We start from the raw sequence: 17,924 nt of genomic DNA, 5'->3' as shown, positions 1-17,924 counted from the left end.
CCAGATGCATCCGGGACTCGATCCTGAATATCATTGCATGACATCAGGCGCCGTACTATTAAAAATACTTATGAGATTGTTGTAAGTCCCGTCAGCCAATCACTGACCAGGTTTGCAAGCGAAATGCACCAATCAGAGATGAGGAATCGGCCATTAAATGCATTTGAGACGGTACGTGTACGTTTTGATATCACGGCCACTGGTCTTTTTCAGATAATACGACAATAAATCAACAATATAGAAACCATGGAAATAGATCACTAGTAAATTCATCAAGTTCAACGACACATTAAAAAATTAGATCTTAGAATCTCGAACTATTTCTTGAGCACCTTGGTTAATGTCGAGCTCCATTTTTTAGCCGCGTGTTGAAAATATTTTAGCACGAATTTTGCATGTATTGTTGGCGTAACCGCGTCATCCGAGACAAATCGTTGATCTCAAGTTCGACAGGAGTCACAGGACTAATAAAATATCACTTTTATCTTTACATATAATAAGCAAGTTATTATTTTCGTCTCTTGGGCGTAGTGAACTTCTTTCTTCGTGCATCTGCGCGCATTTTGCCGCGCACGTCCTTGCGCAGACGCGCGTCGACGAGCTTGTAGCGCCCCTTGACGCTGCGCGGCTTCTTGCCTTTGTTTCTCTTGCTCATGACGACGTACGTGGTCTCCCTCTTCTTCGTCATGCTCATCGCCTTCTTGTACAAACTGCCGGGGTAAACAATGAGGTTATTTTCAGTAAAATCATAATTCTCACTTTGGAAAAGAATATCCAGCAGTGACAGGATACACAGAACTCCAGCAGAACCTCGAGGGTAGTAAGCAGACATTGGATTTTGTACAGAACAGTAACCGAAAAGTTAAATTGCAGAAAAATAATTTAGAAATTTCCTAGTTCGGGAGAAGGGGAGACATGAATGAAAAACTTGAGAGAACTATGGAAGGAAAAAAACGGGAAGGGAGAACCAGGGAAGGAAGATAACCGGGGATGGGAGATCTTATGTAGGCAGTACTTAATTAGGTATCATTTAATAAAGAAGTCCTTATGAATGGGTAACTTAATAAAGAAGTCCTTATGAATGGATAACTTAATAAAGAAGTCCTAATGAATGGATAACTTGATAAAGGAGTGCTTCCGAGTATAGTAGCGGTATTTAAGACAGAAGTACTTAGGGAGGTCTTATGCTAGCCATCAAAATGCGATAGGCACGCACTGCTGATTACATCACAAGAACACAAGAAAATAAAACAAGATGACGTACTTCTTAATTTCCTGCTTCTTCTCGACGTCACCCAAGCCGCTGCCCTGCATAGCCTCGGCCTTCTTCACGACCTTCTGCATGGTCTTCTTGAACCTGCGCTGCTTGCGGGCCTTCGCCTCCATAACCTTCTTCAGGTTACGGACGTTCACGGCGCGGTCACGTGCCTTGAACATGCGCACGTCGCTCTGCCCGCAAGAAGTTGTGGGGTAAACTAGCGTGACTTTGTGGGGGTAAACTAGCGTGACTTTTTGAATAGCGCAAACAAAAATGGTGGGTTTAGAGTGGGTGGTAAATTAGCATCAGTCACTGAATAAAATTATAAAATTTTTGGCTATTAGTGAGTCACAAATTTGCATAATTTGTTAAATGATGTAAAAAAACGATTGAAGAAAATAAAGCGATAAGTTGGTAAAAAAAGTTGCCAATCGATAATGGAAATTGAGGTTGCTTCATATACAAGAAAAAATATCCATGACAATCTGAATATAATAACACATTCGACTAAGAAGTGACGAAGGCATTGCGCAGCTAAATGCAGGACCTAAACTAAATTAACAGAAACCCTTGTCTCATTGTAGTAGCAATCAAATAAGGTCCAGTGTAAGCATGCCTAGAATGTCCAGAACGGGTGAAATGAATGTCTAGTAAGCAAAACGGAAGACTTCTTGAGGCAATTTACCTCGTCAACATCCAAGACCGGCGCCATGTTCTCCCTCTCGTCTTCTACGAACCATGCAGGCAGGTCCTCCTCGCCCCCCACCATGTACCTGAGAGCGTGTAAGGCATTAGTGGGTGCACCACTGCCAACATCAACAGATAAAAATCCTCCTTAGTATATCTAGAATGTTTTTCGGATGTAGTAGTCCCAGGCCACGCTAGAGCGCCGCTCACGATTCGCCTATTAACCTCAGCCTTCATAAAAACTCATGACTCGCCTGTTCACCTCTGCCAACATTATCATTCATGACTCACCTGTTCACCACTGCCAACATCATCACTCACGCCTCACCTGTTCACCTCTGCCAACATCATCCCTCATGACTAACCTGTTCCAGCCATCACTCACGCCTCACCTGTTCCAGCCATCATCACATATCTCATAACTCACCTGTTCCAGCCATCATCATATATCTCGCGCCTCACCTGTTCCAGCCATCATCATATATCTCATGCCTCACCTATTCCAGCCATCATCATATATCTCGCGCCTGGCTTTCTTAGACTTGACGAGTTTAGTGCCGAGGGCGAGGGCGACGGCGTCCATGTCAGCCAGCCTCTTGGCGGTGATCTTACTGCTCGTCGTCCCTGCGCCGTCCACGCCGCCCACCGCCGTTTGCTCCGCTGCAATTACACAATTTATTTCAATCTTAAAAACACAAACAATTTCAAGAAAAAAACGAATTTGTGCTTTAGCACTTGAAGCTAATATAGTCAAATGGGGTAAGACAGGATCGCAGCCTTCATGGGGTAAGAAAGGACCAGCCCATGGTGTGCATTCTAATTGCACTAAATCTAATTTGACAAAAGAATATGTTAGAGCAATCATTGCCTGTCATTTCAGTGTTTGTTTCAACCCTCTTCTGCAAATATTGAATTTCTGGCTAATTTTTAAAGAAAACCTATGTGAAGAAGGGTCACAAAATAGTTAACCCTGTTTAGGAAATAAGCTCTGTCTAGTCACAAAAAATTTTTTGGCCAGGTTTGTGGATGTAGGCAGGTAACCTCAAGTAATAAGCTACTTTTGACACATACTTGGCATTTCTACCTGCTACCATCACTGCCTGACATGTATTCTAAAACGGGGTAAAAAAGGACCGGACATGGGGTAAGACGGGACCATTAAATGATCCTGTTTTACCCCACAAACAGTCCTATCTTACACCACATATGGTCCAGTCTTACCCCACAAATGGTCCTCTATTACCCTACAGTATATCAAAAATAGTTTTTAAATGAATATATTATTATGCAGTAACTGGAGTATTTTGGTCTAAATTTTTATCTTTTGCTCACTCTCACCAAATTTCTTTGAAAATTTCAATCTCGAATAAGGCATTATTGCTAAAATACTGGAGTTTCTTGCAAGTTTCTTGGACTTCTTATTATTGCTAGCAAAAGTAAAGTATAAAATGATAATTAACTATGCCAACTATATAATATCATCCATATTTTTTGCTCAAAAGACTAAATGGATCATATGGCTGCATTTAATGTCAACAAAGTTTTCTCGTGACAAAACCTCCAATATGTCTGATATTAGAGTTGACTTCCCACAACACAAAACAGTAACAAGTGGTTGTTTAATCAAATAATGTGTTTCTAGATGGATAATATTGAATACCTATCAGATTTATATTTTTACTAAAAACCTTGTAACATAAGAATTACCTGTTGGTCCTTTCTTACCCCAGCCTGATCCCATCTTACCCCATTGGGGTAAGATGGGACCAGCTCAATTTTTTTAATCTGTACAGAAAACTGTGTTGTATGCAACAAGTCTGAGTTGTAGCTTTGAAGCCCATTGCATAACCACACCTTATGATAAGTTTAGGATTTTTTAGTTATTCATGGTATAGATGCTACATGCCTGTTAGTGATTTTGGTCCTGTCTTACCCCATCTGACTATACGGCATTTATGAAATTTAATAGACATCTAATTTGTGTTCCAACACTAAGGAACAAAATCATCATATGTGTAATTTAATAACACACCTTACACGTGTTCTAACAAGTGTCATGTAATACCAGAGAATAGGTTTCCTGATCTATAGCAATTCAGCAAATGCTTCAAGTGTGTAAATTTCAGCAAAAGCTTATGGTTTCGAACATTTGAGGCAGCAACAGCAAGTCCAATGTGCACACTAATGGAGTAATTAAGGCATATTTCAGGCCATATAAATTCCTGAAACAGCGTCACTGAACCAAGTGTTTGCCAACCGAGGATAACTCTCCTTACAAGGTCCTCAGACAGGTATAGCCTTTACGTCAGTTAATTATGTCGTAAACAAATAAGTAGTTATTAAAATCATTAATAATTATAAGATAAATCATTAGAAATGATACATTCACACTCTCCAGCTTGAGAGTTAGTGAGTCCTAATGTTAAAGCATGAAGGACAAGGTAAAATTGTGCCTGACACAAGTTATTGTGAGCAAGCTTAAAATCATTGCCAAAACCTTTGCATTTGTAAATAATATATACGATTTTTATATTATTCCTTGGAACATGTTTATTTATTTTTTTTATTTATTTATATTAAATTAAAAATGATGGTTTAGTTCAGGAAACTGACCAGCTTTAGGCATCATGGAGTCCTTGGATGATTTTTGAGCATCAGGTTTGAGCGGCTCGGATTTTTCTTGTTTCTTTGTTTTGTTTGTCTTGTTGTTGTCTGAAGTAAGAAGACTGTCAGACTCAGGGGTGTCCTCAGCGTCGTCCCCGCCCAACACAAGTCCCCCCTTGCTCTTGTAAGATTTGATGGCCGCCGACACCTCCAAGTCCAAGTCCTCTTCATCATCTGACATCAGGTTGGTCAGCAGCTCGTTCTGAAATTTATATTGCTTTATTGGACAGCGGTTCAAAAAACTTTATTATCCTGAAAATGGAAAGAGACCACTAAACAATTTTAACATTTCAACACCAATTGAAAATTCAGGGGAAAATTTGAGCCAAGATTTAATCACCTTAGCAAACCAGGACTCAGCCGTGCGCTCCTTCTGATCCTCTTCATCATCCCCCATGAGATCCGTGGTGAACTTCTCTCCTGCAGCCTCCTCATCATCCCCTTCATCTTCCTCTCCTTTCCTCAACTCCTGAAGGTCTTCATCATTATCACTGGAGTCACTATCATCATCACTCGAGTCCTCATCATCGGCAAATCGTACGGATTTCTTAGGCAATTTGCATGTGTCTTCTTGGGACACAAATTCGACGCCGTCGCTTTTAAGGATCGTTTTCTTCTTCTTCTTTTTCTTGAAGAGTCCTTCACCAGCTTCAGGAGTCTCGTCCTCCGACTCTGAGTCTGACACGTCACCAACACGTCGGTAATATCTGCAACACAGTAACAATTGAATATCTAATATCTGAATCGGCAATGTCTAAGATCTGTTATCTAATACTCGGTAATACGACACACAAATATTATCTCAACAAAAACCATATTGTCTATGGAGACAAAAGAAAAATTAGGCACAGTGCGTGTCATTCTAGAGTTAGAATGCTTATGGTATTTCATCAGCTAAACAAAGTGTCTGGACAAAAAACAGAAAATACTACATCAATATGGCTGTGTGATCAATAATAATTTATGAAGCATATACTTACGTGCCACTTTCATCAAGCTCGTAGTCAGTCTTTCTGTAGCGCTCCCTGGTGGGCAGTGCTTCCTCCTCGTCATCGCTGGGCAGTTTGTCGTACTGTGCCATCAGCACGTCAGGGTCTTGAACCTGTAATGTGACATGTCATTAATAATTAATCATGATAATCATCTTGATGCTGCAACGAAATTATATTCATAGTTTAATACTCATCACATGATCAAAAGCACTCATAGTAATGCATCAGTGGATTAGGAACTTTGTACTACATTACCAACAATTAACACGAGTTTCACACATGATTACTATTATTTTAATCAAAGTAACACCAATGAATCAACAGATAAAAAAGCTCAAACAGATCAAAATAAAATTATTTGATCAAATAATTTAAGTGAAAAATGGCCCCCTGGGGCACTGACTCGTTCCATGTCCTTGATATTGAAGAGAGTTTCATCCCGCTGAACTTCAGCAGAGCCGCTGAGCGCCATGAGCTTCAGCTTTTGCTGCAGCTGCTTGCGCTGCTTCTTCACAGCCTTCTTCTGGTGGCTGTCTTCTGCACGTGACTTGTCCTGTTGACATCAATTAACTCTATGAATTGAATGCATTGTTCCAGAACTTACAAGTCAAATTGAGCAATAAATAACGGAGCAAAGTTCTTTAAATTCATGAATAATTAAATAAAATAGACTTCAGTTTGATTCCGAAGTCAAATTTAACAATAAATCATAATGAAAAATTATTATAATAAATAAAATTAATTGAAATTCATTTTTATTTGCAAAACATATCTCGTGAAACGGCAAAAATGCATACCTGAAGAATAAAAACAAGGCTTTGCTTTTATCTAAACAACCATTAACGCCATAAATGAATAATTAACGCCATAAATGAATAATTAACGCCATAAATGAATTTGACTGACATCAGAAAAAGGGATGTTGAAGATTGTATACAAAACCGATGCAGCAAACGCCAACTTTGAACACGTCAAACTACAATGAAATAATGCCATTAATGATGCTATTATCAATAATATAATAATATTAGTAATAATAATAATAGTAATCAACAAACCTCCAGTTCTTGTATTTGTTTGCGTATCCTGGTCTCCTCATCCTCATCTTCTTGTGCTTCACCTGCAGTTTCTGTGGCTGCTGTGTCTTTGGTTGTGTCCTTTTCTAAACTCTTCAGCGCATCATATTCAGCCTGTAAAATAAACACTAATAAACTCTGGATCCATACTATCATAACCCACTGAGTTATAAGTAGCGGACTGAGTACATGTAGCTGCCCTAGTACATTTAAAACATGTAGCGGCCTCAGTACATGTAGCCTTTCTCTGTGATTAAGCATTAACACATATATAACTTAAGCATCAACACCTTGTATATAAATTAGGCATCAACACCTTGTATATAAATTAAGCATTAAAATCTAGTATATAAATCAAGCATTAACACCTAGTAGGTATATAAATTGAGCATTAACACCTCATATATAAATTTATAGTCAATTAAAGCTCACAATAAACTACATGTGGCTAAATTGACCAAAGATTGAAAAGAACCATTCAGCCAACTGTCACACAATTAATGGGTTTTATTATTTTCATGTAATAAAATCAAATACTCACGCATAAGTGAACAATAAAAAAATCATAGGAGCTCCAATGAGACAGCCAAATAATTGGATGTAGTATACAAATCTATGCATGGGAATAGAGACACCAAAAAATAACTGAGAAAATTCTTATGGAACATAATGAGTAATTTATGCTACAAACCTTTAGAGTTTTCCTCCATATAAGCAACATCTTAAGCTCCTTCCTGCCCAGCACTTTGATGTCCTGGCAGCAAGCAATGATCTCCTTCGTCAGGCTCGGGTGGTCTTGCCAGCGCTCATCGATCACCAACTGCAACAAAACATTAAATGAATACAACATTTTATAACATCCACTTATAGTAGCTGAGGAATAATAAGTACACGTATCATGACTAAATAAAAATTGTTGAAACATCTACTTCATACAATGTAAAGTTTGCAAATGAAGAATAAATTAAACGGTCAGATCATGCTGTTACATGCAGATTGTACTTGGTCAAAAATTTCATTCAAAGAGTAAACAAGTTCCAAGTTCATAAAAGATTTAATTCCTTACTGGAAAAAACGAACAGTATAAAGGAATCGCGGAATAAAAACAACTCTTAATTTTGTGTGAACTGCTTTGTTTGAGGTAATAATCAGACAACAGAAGAAAAAATTAAACATAATCACATAATCTGTGCAACTTTGACGAAAGCCAAAAAAACTTTTTATGTATAATTTCATTTGGCTCATTGGAAAAACTAACAACTATTCTTTGGCATTAAATTAAACTTTCACAATGGAAGAACTTCTGGCAAAACATAAAAATGTTACATAATTTACATCACAAATCCTACTGTGCAAGAAGCACAAGGCCATAGCACACCTTGGATGTCTTCTGAAGCAGCTCCTCGTGTCTGGTGCTCTCGATGAAGTCGGTGACTGTGGACTCAGAATAGAGGATCTCGGCGCCATCTTCATAGCCTTCACTCTTCTTCTTCACCTGTACACAATATAGATATTAGCAATAGAGATAACCTATTGAGATTATATATACCAAAATTTACTGGTTAAAATGGGCCCGTACACACAAAGCTTGCTTCAATACACATAGCGGCAAATTCATTGTCTTTGTTTGGTTGGTTTGACTTTAAAAGCTGTCAGCAATTTTCTGATGGACAGATGGAGTAACCAACATGTAACTATTTTTGACGGTACAGCCCTTGGGCATGATGAGAACATTAGAAAATAAGGTTGCGAATATTACTAGAGCCAATTTAATAGTTTTCACTTCATGGAACCGACATTACCACCTAAAATTTTTAGATCACACTGACACAAAACTAAGTTACAAGCTTACAACATGTAACTGCATTCAACTACTTTCCAGAATTCATATCTTTTCTTCTCAAGCCCGGTATAAATGAGCAATTTATACCAATTTATCCCGTATATATAGTTCTGTCGCGATAAATTCAACTATATATTTGGTCCTGTCACTATAAAAATTTCACAATTAGTGTAAGAGGCTTTAAATATCTCACCTTCTCTGGTCTGTTGAGGTTCACCCTCTTTGCTTCAGTAGGCTCGACCTCAGCAAATACATGCTTGGCATCAAAGAACTGAGGGTCCACTTTGTCATCTGGTCGAACTTTGTAAAATTTGCAAACATAGAAAATTTCTGCAGACTCGTAACGTGAGGCTTGTGGCTTAGTGCACTTGATCTGTAAAAATCACAGAAAAAGTTGATATGGTGATAACAAGATACAACTCAACTAAAAACGCATTCATGCCATGATCAACTACTTGAAAATACAAAGTCATATTGATAAACTATTTAGAAGAAGCTATACTAACTATCAGTTTAATTAATAGACTAAACTTAAATACGTTTTTAGTAAAATTAAGTTAACCATTTTAAATACAATAATAATGGGAATGAAGAGATTAAGTTAATCAAAAGACGATTTGTTAAATTACTCTAACAGGCATCACTTCATAATTAGTTGCAATAGGAGAATATCATAATCACTTTCAATATAATATAATAATTACCACTTAAATATGCAATTCAAACAACAGAAATAAATACTTACATCTTTGAATAGATTTTTGAAAACATATTCCAGTTTAGTGGAATCTTTGCTTCGAAAAACTTTGGTCACAAAATGGCCTCCATATCTTAAAAATTCACAAGCCAGCTTACAGGCATGAAGCACCAGGACATTTTGGTCGTATGCATCCTGAGTCCAGTTCTTGCCTGAAACAAATGCATTCATTCAAGAGCTGCATTGCTGTGCTGCCGCAAACAGAGTCTGTATTAGCTTAGTATTATACACACAGGTTTACAAATGAGAAATATTTTCTTGTTATTAACAGGGCCATTCAAACATCTTGTGCCTAGGACTCATGTCTGAACAAGTTAAGACATAAAAAATGCACATAAGCCTGATTATTCAATTTGCTCTAAATACCAGTTCATATTAACTATATAATTCCACTGTGCTCTTGACTCATTAATATGAACTAATCTTGGCACCATTTCATACCAGACATCAGTTTCAAGAGCAATCATCTTACAAGATTCTAGGTGACAAAATTAAATCAATAAATTCCATCATATTTATATCCAAATCATTTGTTATTTTCATGAAACTGGCATAGAAATAGAAAAAATATTCAAGACAGATATAAAGACTACAAAATAAAATTCCAGTCACCACTGTTGACCCAGAGGAAAAACAAGTTCAGTTTAAAATACACAGGAAACATAACAGCACATTTATGCCTATGGAGAGTATGTGTGCACATACCAACATTTGGAGCACCATCGTGTAGCACTACATCAGCTTTGTAGTTCTTAAGTGTGTTGCGCAGTTCAGCTCTGAGCGACTGTGTTGTGATGTCCCCTTGGATACTAAGAGTTTTAGGAATAGCTTTGATGGGGTGAAGATCAACGCCAACAATTACAGATCCTTGAGGCATAAACTCCCTTGCAACCTGCACAGGAAAATGTACTTAGTAAAGCATAACCAGCCTTGTGGTTTGCATAAACAAAGTGAACCATGCATGAACTAAAAAAACAGCTTGAAGAAAAATATTATAGAGCAGCAAAAAGGCTTGAAGTTGCTGTAAAGAGTAAAACAATTGTTTTTGAAGATAATATCTATCAATAGGTGAATATAAAAGAATAACTTTATGAAGTACCTATTAAAGAAAAGTATACATAATCATTACCTACTTGTACAATAAGTACCAAGATTAATTATTATTATGAGTACTAATGCAGATGAACTTCTTACTAAGCTAATAACGAGTTTGAGATAATCAAGACAATCTATGTAAAATTCAGGGTTGGCGATTTTTTTGATTTTTTTTAAAAAATCAAAAAAATCAAAAATCAATGATTTTTTTTATTTTTTCACGATTTTTTTTGATTTATTTGATTTTATTGATTTTTTCAGCTTTTTTGTCTTTTTTGAGGTGTTATTTTTTATGTTGCAATTAGCCTCCTAACAATAACAGTATATGGATCATAATGGATGGCTAAAAAGGGCACTTATTGCCTCCAATAATGGCCAACAGGCCAAGGTGGTGTTTACCACTTAGGGATTTTCGGGTAAACAATTATTGATAAGTCTATTCATTAGCTTTGTAAAGTTTGTATGGTTTTTATATATAGTCTTATAATTGTAATTGTTTTGTTTCTAGTTTTAAATTCACATATTTAAAGATTGAAATTAAATATTTCAATTAGAATACTCGTATTAGGGTGGAAAATCTTTCTAATTGCCTAAAAGTTCAATACAATCTCAACCTCTCAATGTACAGGGTGGAGCAGAACCGATTGAGCAGTTTTGAGGTAAAATAAAAGAGTAATGGAGGTACATAAAGAAGAAAGTTTATTTTCCTAGAGGTTACATACCATTTAGAATACTTATGTTTCGAAAACAATATCTGGAAGATGGGGGCTGTTAGCTGCAACACACGGTTGGAGTCGTTCTCAGAGGAGGGAGTAACCATGACAGTGAATTCCGATTGCTATGCTGCAATGTTGCAAAATTTCTTGCAGCCTATGATGGAAAACTTGTTGAAAATGAAGCATTGACAGACATGTGGTTCCAGCAGGATGGGGCTACAGCTCACACAGCTCGAATGTCACTCAATGTTTTGAAATGCATGTTTCCCGGACGTCTGGTGTCTCTGAGGGGTGATTTACAGTGGCCTGCGAGGTCACCTGATTTGAGCATTTGCGATTGCTTTCTTTGGGGACATCTAAAAGAAAGAGGTTCAGAAGTCGCCCTCACACCCTACCACAGCTAAGGGAACGGATTATTGCAGGAGAGGTTATGGCCATACCTTGCCATATGTGTGAACGTGCTTTAGGAAACTTCCGAGAACAACTCCAACAGTGTGATGCAGCTAACAAACCCCATCTTCCTGATATTGTTTAATTTGTTTTCAAAACATAAGTATTTTAAATGGTATGTTATGCTAATCATGAGGAAAATAAACTTTCTTCTTAATGTACCTCCATTACTCTTTTATTTTGCCTCAAAACTGTTCAATCAGTTCTGCCCCACCCTGTATAAGCTAGCTAACACATTTAAATTGTATATTATAATCAATATATAACAAATAGTCAAATAGTTAGACTACTTATAGCCTTATAAGAATTAGCTAAGCTACTAGCTATGTAAAATGTATTGCACTCTTGAGGCCTCTGTACCAAAAACATTCCATTTATTGGAACCTAATACACACTAAAGGCAACAAGTTTATATAGGTACCAATTTGTCATTCATAGTACATTTATACTAAACCATGAACAATACCTCAATATAAATTACAGACTGCCACTCAATATTTTTAAATATATGAAAAAATCAAAAAAATTAAAAAAATCGAAAAAATAAAAAAAATCATGATTTAATCACATGATTTAATCATTTTGATTTAATCATTGCCAACCCTGATGTAAATGATGGAAACTCATGCTGATTTAAAACCCTTTGGTTAGTAATAAATAAAGTGTAAGTTACCTGCATCCAGGAGCCAGGTGCTGCACACAAATCAATGCAAACTTTGGCATTCTTGAAGAAATTATCACAGATGCTGTTCAAATGGACCAGCTTGAAGGCAGACCGAGCTCTGTAACCTGCAAACAAATTGTAAATTAAACTGTTGTAATTTTGTGTGGGGATTTCTTCCAAGCAAACTCTACAATCTTGGAAAACAAAATGACAAATATCAATTAAAAAATTACAGGCATATATCCATGGACTCATGGAGACATTCAAATCTTTTCATGTTGCAAACATTTTTTCCATTAACATTACACAAAATAAAGAGGATTCTACAGAACCTCTGCAATTTAGGTAAAACTGAGAATACTGCCTCAAGCAAAATGTTTTTGCTAATGCATTTTTTTGCTTATATATACAGTATATAAATAAGCACACATATTATAGAATTATCAAGCAAATTTTTACAAAAAATGATGGTAAATCCAGGCTATCCAGAGGCAATTTTCTGTAAATTATGGGTTAAAATGTACCCTTTTATTTGTTATAGCTGGAATATTAAAAAAATAGACTATGGCTTTGATAACAATGCTTAACACTTCCAAAAATCTCATCCATTCTTGGCCAAAGGCCAGAAGATGAATTTCTCATATGATTACAGGTGATTAGTTAGTTTTTTTCACTTTGAATTCTATTTTGAAAACACCACACTTAATGTGAAAAATATCTATGTACTTTTGAACTTGAATCTTCAATCATGTAGCAACTTTTAAAGCATATATACCATATACATATGCTAGACGAATTATCTTCATAAAATTCTTTCAACACAGCAAATTGGGCAGAAGCCACTAGTGAATGAGACAAAGATGGAGGCCACTGGCAGCCAGCAGGGAGTAATACATTAATAGGAAGAATATATGAATAAGTGATCATACAAGGTTTTCCTTATAATACAAGGTTTTCCTTACATAACTACTATACTTAGTAGTATGCTAATTTCTTAGAACTGATCAAGTTATCCAACTAAATCTATTTTGAATATATGAATCATGATTTTTAGAACTATACCATAAAATGGGGTAACTTTGACCACTTTTTTTCAAAATGATGCCATTTTTTTACTAGATAAGTTAAACTTCAATTGAAACATGCAAAATACAGGTCTATACTCTAGCTTTACTCACCATAAATTGCTGGCTCCTGCCTCTCATAGTTTTGATGTAATTTGTGGTAAAATCAATTTTATTTTTTGGTAAAATAACTCCAAATAACTCCAGGTTGTGGTGCATTGTAGTAAAACTCTTCTAGTTACATATGCAAAAGACAAATTTTAGGAAAGTGTCATAGTTTGCAAATGGGGGGCGCTGCCCCCAAATGGGCGAAATGTGACCATCTAATGGCAGCCGTGACAGGGTAACATTGACCGGTTTGGAAATTAAGTTAAAATTACCATATATAAGACTCTGTAGAGTCTGAAACACGGTTTGGAAATTAAGTTAAAATTACCATATATAAGACTCTGTAGAGTATGAAACATAAAGAAAAAAACATTAATAGGTGTATCAAACATAAAATATGTTATATAGGTACCTAGGTAATTTTAACTTAATTTCCAAGCCGGTCAATGTTACCTCGTCACAACTGCCATTAGGTGGTCAAAGTTGCCCCATTGGGGGGCAGCACCCCCCATTTGCAAACTATGACGCTTTCCTAAAATTTGTCTTTTGCATAGGTATGTAACTAGAAGAGTTCTACTACAATGCATCAAAACCTGGAGTTATTTTACCAAAAAAATGAAAAAATTGGAGGGGGTACTCCGACAGGCTTTAAATAATACCGGTAGCTCTTTTTCATGGGTCACATTTTTAATTTTTTAACCTATCAGATATGCAAACTTTTTAAATCTTTCTATTGTGTTACGTAGCCTCAGTATTAGGCCTTTGATCGCCATTAACAAAATTTTTCTATGTCGAATCGTTTTTGAGTTTTGGGGGTATTTGTTAAAAAAACAAAAAGTGGTCAAAGTTACCCCGCCGGTCAAAGTAACCCCATTTTACGGTATCCTGAGGGTAGGCATCATGGGGCAATGAATTTTATGTTCATGACCTGTTGACCACCAATTCGAAATAGTAAGTAGAACTTTGCTGAAATGGCTTGCAAAAATGTGACTTTCAGTTTCATGTGCATGTTTAAAAAATTGTAGGTTTATTTATTAGAGAAATTGTAGAGAGGGCATTTTTTCTGATTCACTGGTGAGTGCTAGCTTTTGCCTAATTTTCCAGTTGCAAAAAATGCCATTTTTACCAAAAAAGTTAAGTAATGGCTATAAAATGGGCCAAACTGAGTTAACTAACCATATATAAGTACATTTTTGCCAGCGTGGAAAACATCTACCTTAACTTAAGGACTGAAGTTTTCCTACCATTTCTGGAATGGCAAGATTTCTGCCAGAAGAATTACCTCCTATATAATTGGTAACAAAAGGGAAGGATCGGGCTGCAAGATTCCAAATGTATTAAAATTTTGTCATGTTGGAGCCACGAGATTTCAGAAACAAGTAGGCTAGCAGACAGTCTGCTAGCGGCCGCCGCTAGCTAGGGGCCTAGAGCATAGTAGGTAGGAGAATCCCAATCTTGCATTTTTGTGTCTCATTCCCATGTATTTTTTTGGTCTAATTTTTCAGTTTGGTAAAATTGGGATGCAAAATTTTGAATATGTATAAAAAAATATGTGATCTTTAAATATTAAAGTTCCAGCAAAATCTAAAAATCAGAGACAAAGGTTAAACATTTTACTGCAGTCTGCATTCACTCTGCAATATGGTCTATTAATAGTATTTATATTATTAATAATAGTATTTTTTAGAGTAATATTGTCAAATAAATTAATATAAAATTTACACAGTAATACAAATAAAAAATATGTGATCTTTAAATGTTAAAGTTCCAGCAAAATCTCAAACTCAAAGACAAAGGTAGGTAAAACATTTTACTGCAGTCAGCATTCACTCTGCAATATTGTCTATTAATAATATTTATATTATTATTAATAGTATTTTTTAGAGTAATATTGTCAAATAAATTAATATAAAATTATAATATAATTATACAAAACATAAATGACTAACCTTTTTCTTTGGCCAGTTTATAATATCCATCCTTGCGAGATGCACCAGTTTTTGCTTTCTTTTTAGAGTGACCCATTGTGATTTGGGTTTAATAAATTTTTTCAAAAACTAGGAAGCTATTTCTGTGGAGCTTTAACGAAATATCAAGACATTCAGCAACCACATTATCACACTCAACAAAAGCTCCTTAGCAACCTAAAGTAGGTTGTCAAACCCACGATCGCGTTGCCTTGGCTCAGACACCTCCAACAATCGTTTAAACATCGAGGCTCTTGATTGCTTTTCAGACAGCAAGACTATATTATGCCTAAGAGAAGAAAAAATAAGAAAGAAAAATCGTGTTCTGAAGTTCATAAAAATTTATTGAATAATGATTAAATACAAAAGAAGTCATAATAAATTATCTATATTAGGTTTTTTCAAGTAAATCAAAATGCGGATTTCAATTAATCTGAAAAGACTAACATACTTTTCCCGCATCGACGGACATGATTAATGTTGTTCCTGGAATTGATGAACATCGGCTGTGTTCCTGAAGCCGAAAGTTGGCAAGAAAAAATTTCCTAAGTCATTAAGAAATCGACTTTTGCAAGTGCTGAATGATAAAAAAGTAGTTGAATTTGATTCATATTCTGAAGAATGGCTGGTAGTAGACGATTCAAGATAGGTGATATTTTCACGAGGTCAGTTCGCAGACGATATTTATCCATTAGGCTTACTCAATTATGTTATCAGTCACTAAAAATTATTCAAATAACTGCGATTTTAACTTTTACATCACATATTTAATAATTTATATTGATACATGCAACCATCTAATACATGTAACATTGAATAAACATACCGAGTATGACTGTATGAGGTTGTGAGTTGTCACTGTGAGCTAAATTGACAATTATAAAAGTCTTTTATTTGCTGTCATATATATATTCTATTTTCCAATGCATTACATCTACAGGACTACAAGTGTAAAAAATTCAAACTATGTATGCAACCTAGTACCTAATTCTTTCAAACCTAGTAATTCTTTTGTAGCCCTATGAGTATGTTGCTTAGGCCTGCCTGGCCTGGGGTCTAAAATTGATTGAAATGTTTCTTTGCAGAACTACTGGGCTGCTACAGTCAGGTGCCATTAAAAATGAAGACAAGCCCTTGTGGTATGACATCTATGAAGCCTTCCCCCCCTTGGAAGCCCCTCGCTATGACAGACCCAAATCATACCTCACTGTGAAGCCTATTTTCTATGCTGAAGATGTCATCAGAGCGTGAGTTTTAAATTTAAGTATTAATTATAGGTTCCTGATCACTTTTTAGTATTCTTTTGAACTGAAAATAAATTTGTAACTTACCGGGTACCTAAATAAATAGGAAACTTTTCCTCCTATCTCCAATCGGAAAGTCTCAATACTTAGTTGGCTACCAAGTTATAAATAGATTAGTTGTGATTGGTTGGAAATAGTTGGGTTGTGGAGTGTGGTTCTTATGCTAGTAGTAATGATAATAATGTTTTTTTTTGAAGCTTGAACATCTATTCTTTGCACAGGAAATTCTACCAGAAATATGGATGTCCACAAACTGTTAATGCTGATGAAGCATATAAATGGGAGAAAACAAATTTTTGTCGAGCATTTATTGAAGCCTACCAAGAAATAGAAGCAAGAGAAGGACACTTATCTGACCAAGAACTTATGCTGAAAGCTGAAAAGAAACTGGAGCTACAGGGCATTTATCTCAACAAGTCTAACAGGCCATCTAAGGTCTGTTTGCTTTTTAATTGTTGTGATGCAAAAGTTATTTTATGAATCCTGTTTTTTCTTAAGAAAAACTCCTTTACAAAAAGTATATTTTTTTTAAGTATTTTTTTATGAGTCATATCACTCCTAACCTCTAAATAAAAATCTAGTCATTCCCACCACTGGGAATATGCCAAACCATGAATATATCCACCATTAGCAATTCCAAGTATTTCTCAAACATTACAAAATAAAACGTGTTAATCCTAAAAATGAATAAAAGGCGTGAATCAGCATAATGGATACAATGTATTAATCCAAATTTATTCCCGGTTCAACTAATTCCTATTTCAATTTGTTTTCAGAGCAATGAAGATGGAGATAACGGGACTGAAACCATGGCAAACATCACAGGTCCTGAAGTTCCAGATCCTCTTATGAAGCACTTCTCCCTCACTAGCATTTTCGGTGACGCGGCTCGGTCTCGTCAGTACGACATGGCCGACTCTGTACCGGCAAGCCAAAGTAACGACACAGAGGAGGAAGAGCTTACAGCTGAAGAGCACAAACTCTTCTTGAAGAGTGTGGAAGAGATGAGTAAATTCGGCCCAATAATGGATGAAAAATTGACGGAGGAACTTTTTGCTGATGAGGAAGAAGTTGAGACTGTGGATGCGCCTAAAGCATCAGATAAAAAAGACGATGATATAGAGAAGAAATAAGGGACTTGGTATCCTAAGCATAAAATGTGTACATTTTTTGTACAGATATAAGTTTTGTAAAAATCGATTGGTTTCACTGACCGCTGAATATACATTTTATTCAGACATCACCGGACATGATGAAAAACCAAGAGAAACTGCGACGC

At 35.9% G+C, this 17,924-nt stretch overlaps 2 protein-coding genes across 2 annotated transcripts; one reads left to right on the top strand and one right to left on the bottom strand.

Annotated features, from left to right (window-relative positions):
- Positions 1 to 479: 479 nt before the first annotated feature.
- LOC108677805 (pre-rRNA 2'-O-ribose RNA methyltransferase FTSJ3) lies at positions 480 to 15,562 on the bottom strand. The gene is made up of 16 exons (XM_018166090.2): positions 15,324 to 15,562; positions 12,212 to 12,327; positions 9,983 to 10,169; positions 9,266 to 9,429; positions 8,714 to 8,893; positions 8,056 to 8,172; positions 7,369 to 7,497; positions 6,660 to 6,791; positions 6,005 to 6,154; positions 5,590 to 5,711; positions 4,950 to 5,316; positions 4,559 to 4,811; positions 2,443 to 2,605; positions 1,944 to 2,031; positions 1,265 to 1,449; positions 480 to 710 (listed from the first exon to the last, which is right to left on the bottom strand). The coding sequence occupies exons 1-16, from the start codon at positions 15,397 to 15,399 to the stop codon at positions 509 to 511; spliced, it is 2,631 nt and encodes an 876-aa protein (XP_018021579.1). The 5' UTR covers positions 15,400 to 15,562; the 3' UTR covers positions 480 to 508.
- A 241-nt stretch (positions 15,563 to 15,803) lies between these two features.
- On the top strand, positions 15,804 to 17,842 carry LOC108677803 (28S ribosomal protein S23, mitochondrial). Its single transcript, XM_018166083.2, has 4 exons — positions 15,804 to 16,006; positions 16,427 to 16,588; positions 16,867 to 17,080; positions 17,422 to 17,842. Exons 1-4 carry the CDS (start codon positions 15,963 to 15,965, stop codon positions 17,776 to 17,778), a joined length of 777 nt encoding a protein of 258 aa, XP_018021572.1. The 5' UTR covers positions 15,804 to 15,962; the 3' UTR covers positions 17,779 to 17,842.
- Positions 17,843 to 17,924: the final 82 nt, after the last annotated feature.

This window comes from Hyalella azteca, unplaced genomic scaffold (genome assembly GCF_000764305.2).
Source record: "Hyalella azteca isolate HAZT.00-mixed unplaced genomic scaffold, Hazt_2.0.2 contig10333, whole genome shotgun sequence".
NCBI lineage: Eukaryota > Metazoa > Arthropoda > Malacostraca > Amphipoda > Hyalellidae > Hyalella > Hyalella azteca.
The sequence above is the reverse complement of the archived record's forward strand: the minus strand, read 5'-3'. Positions and strand labels throughout refer to the sequence as shown.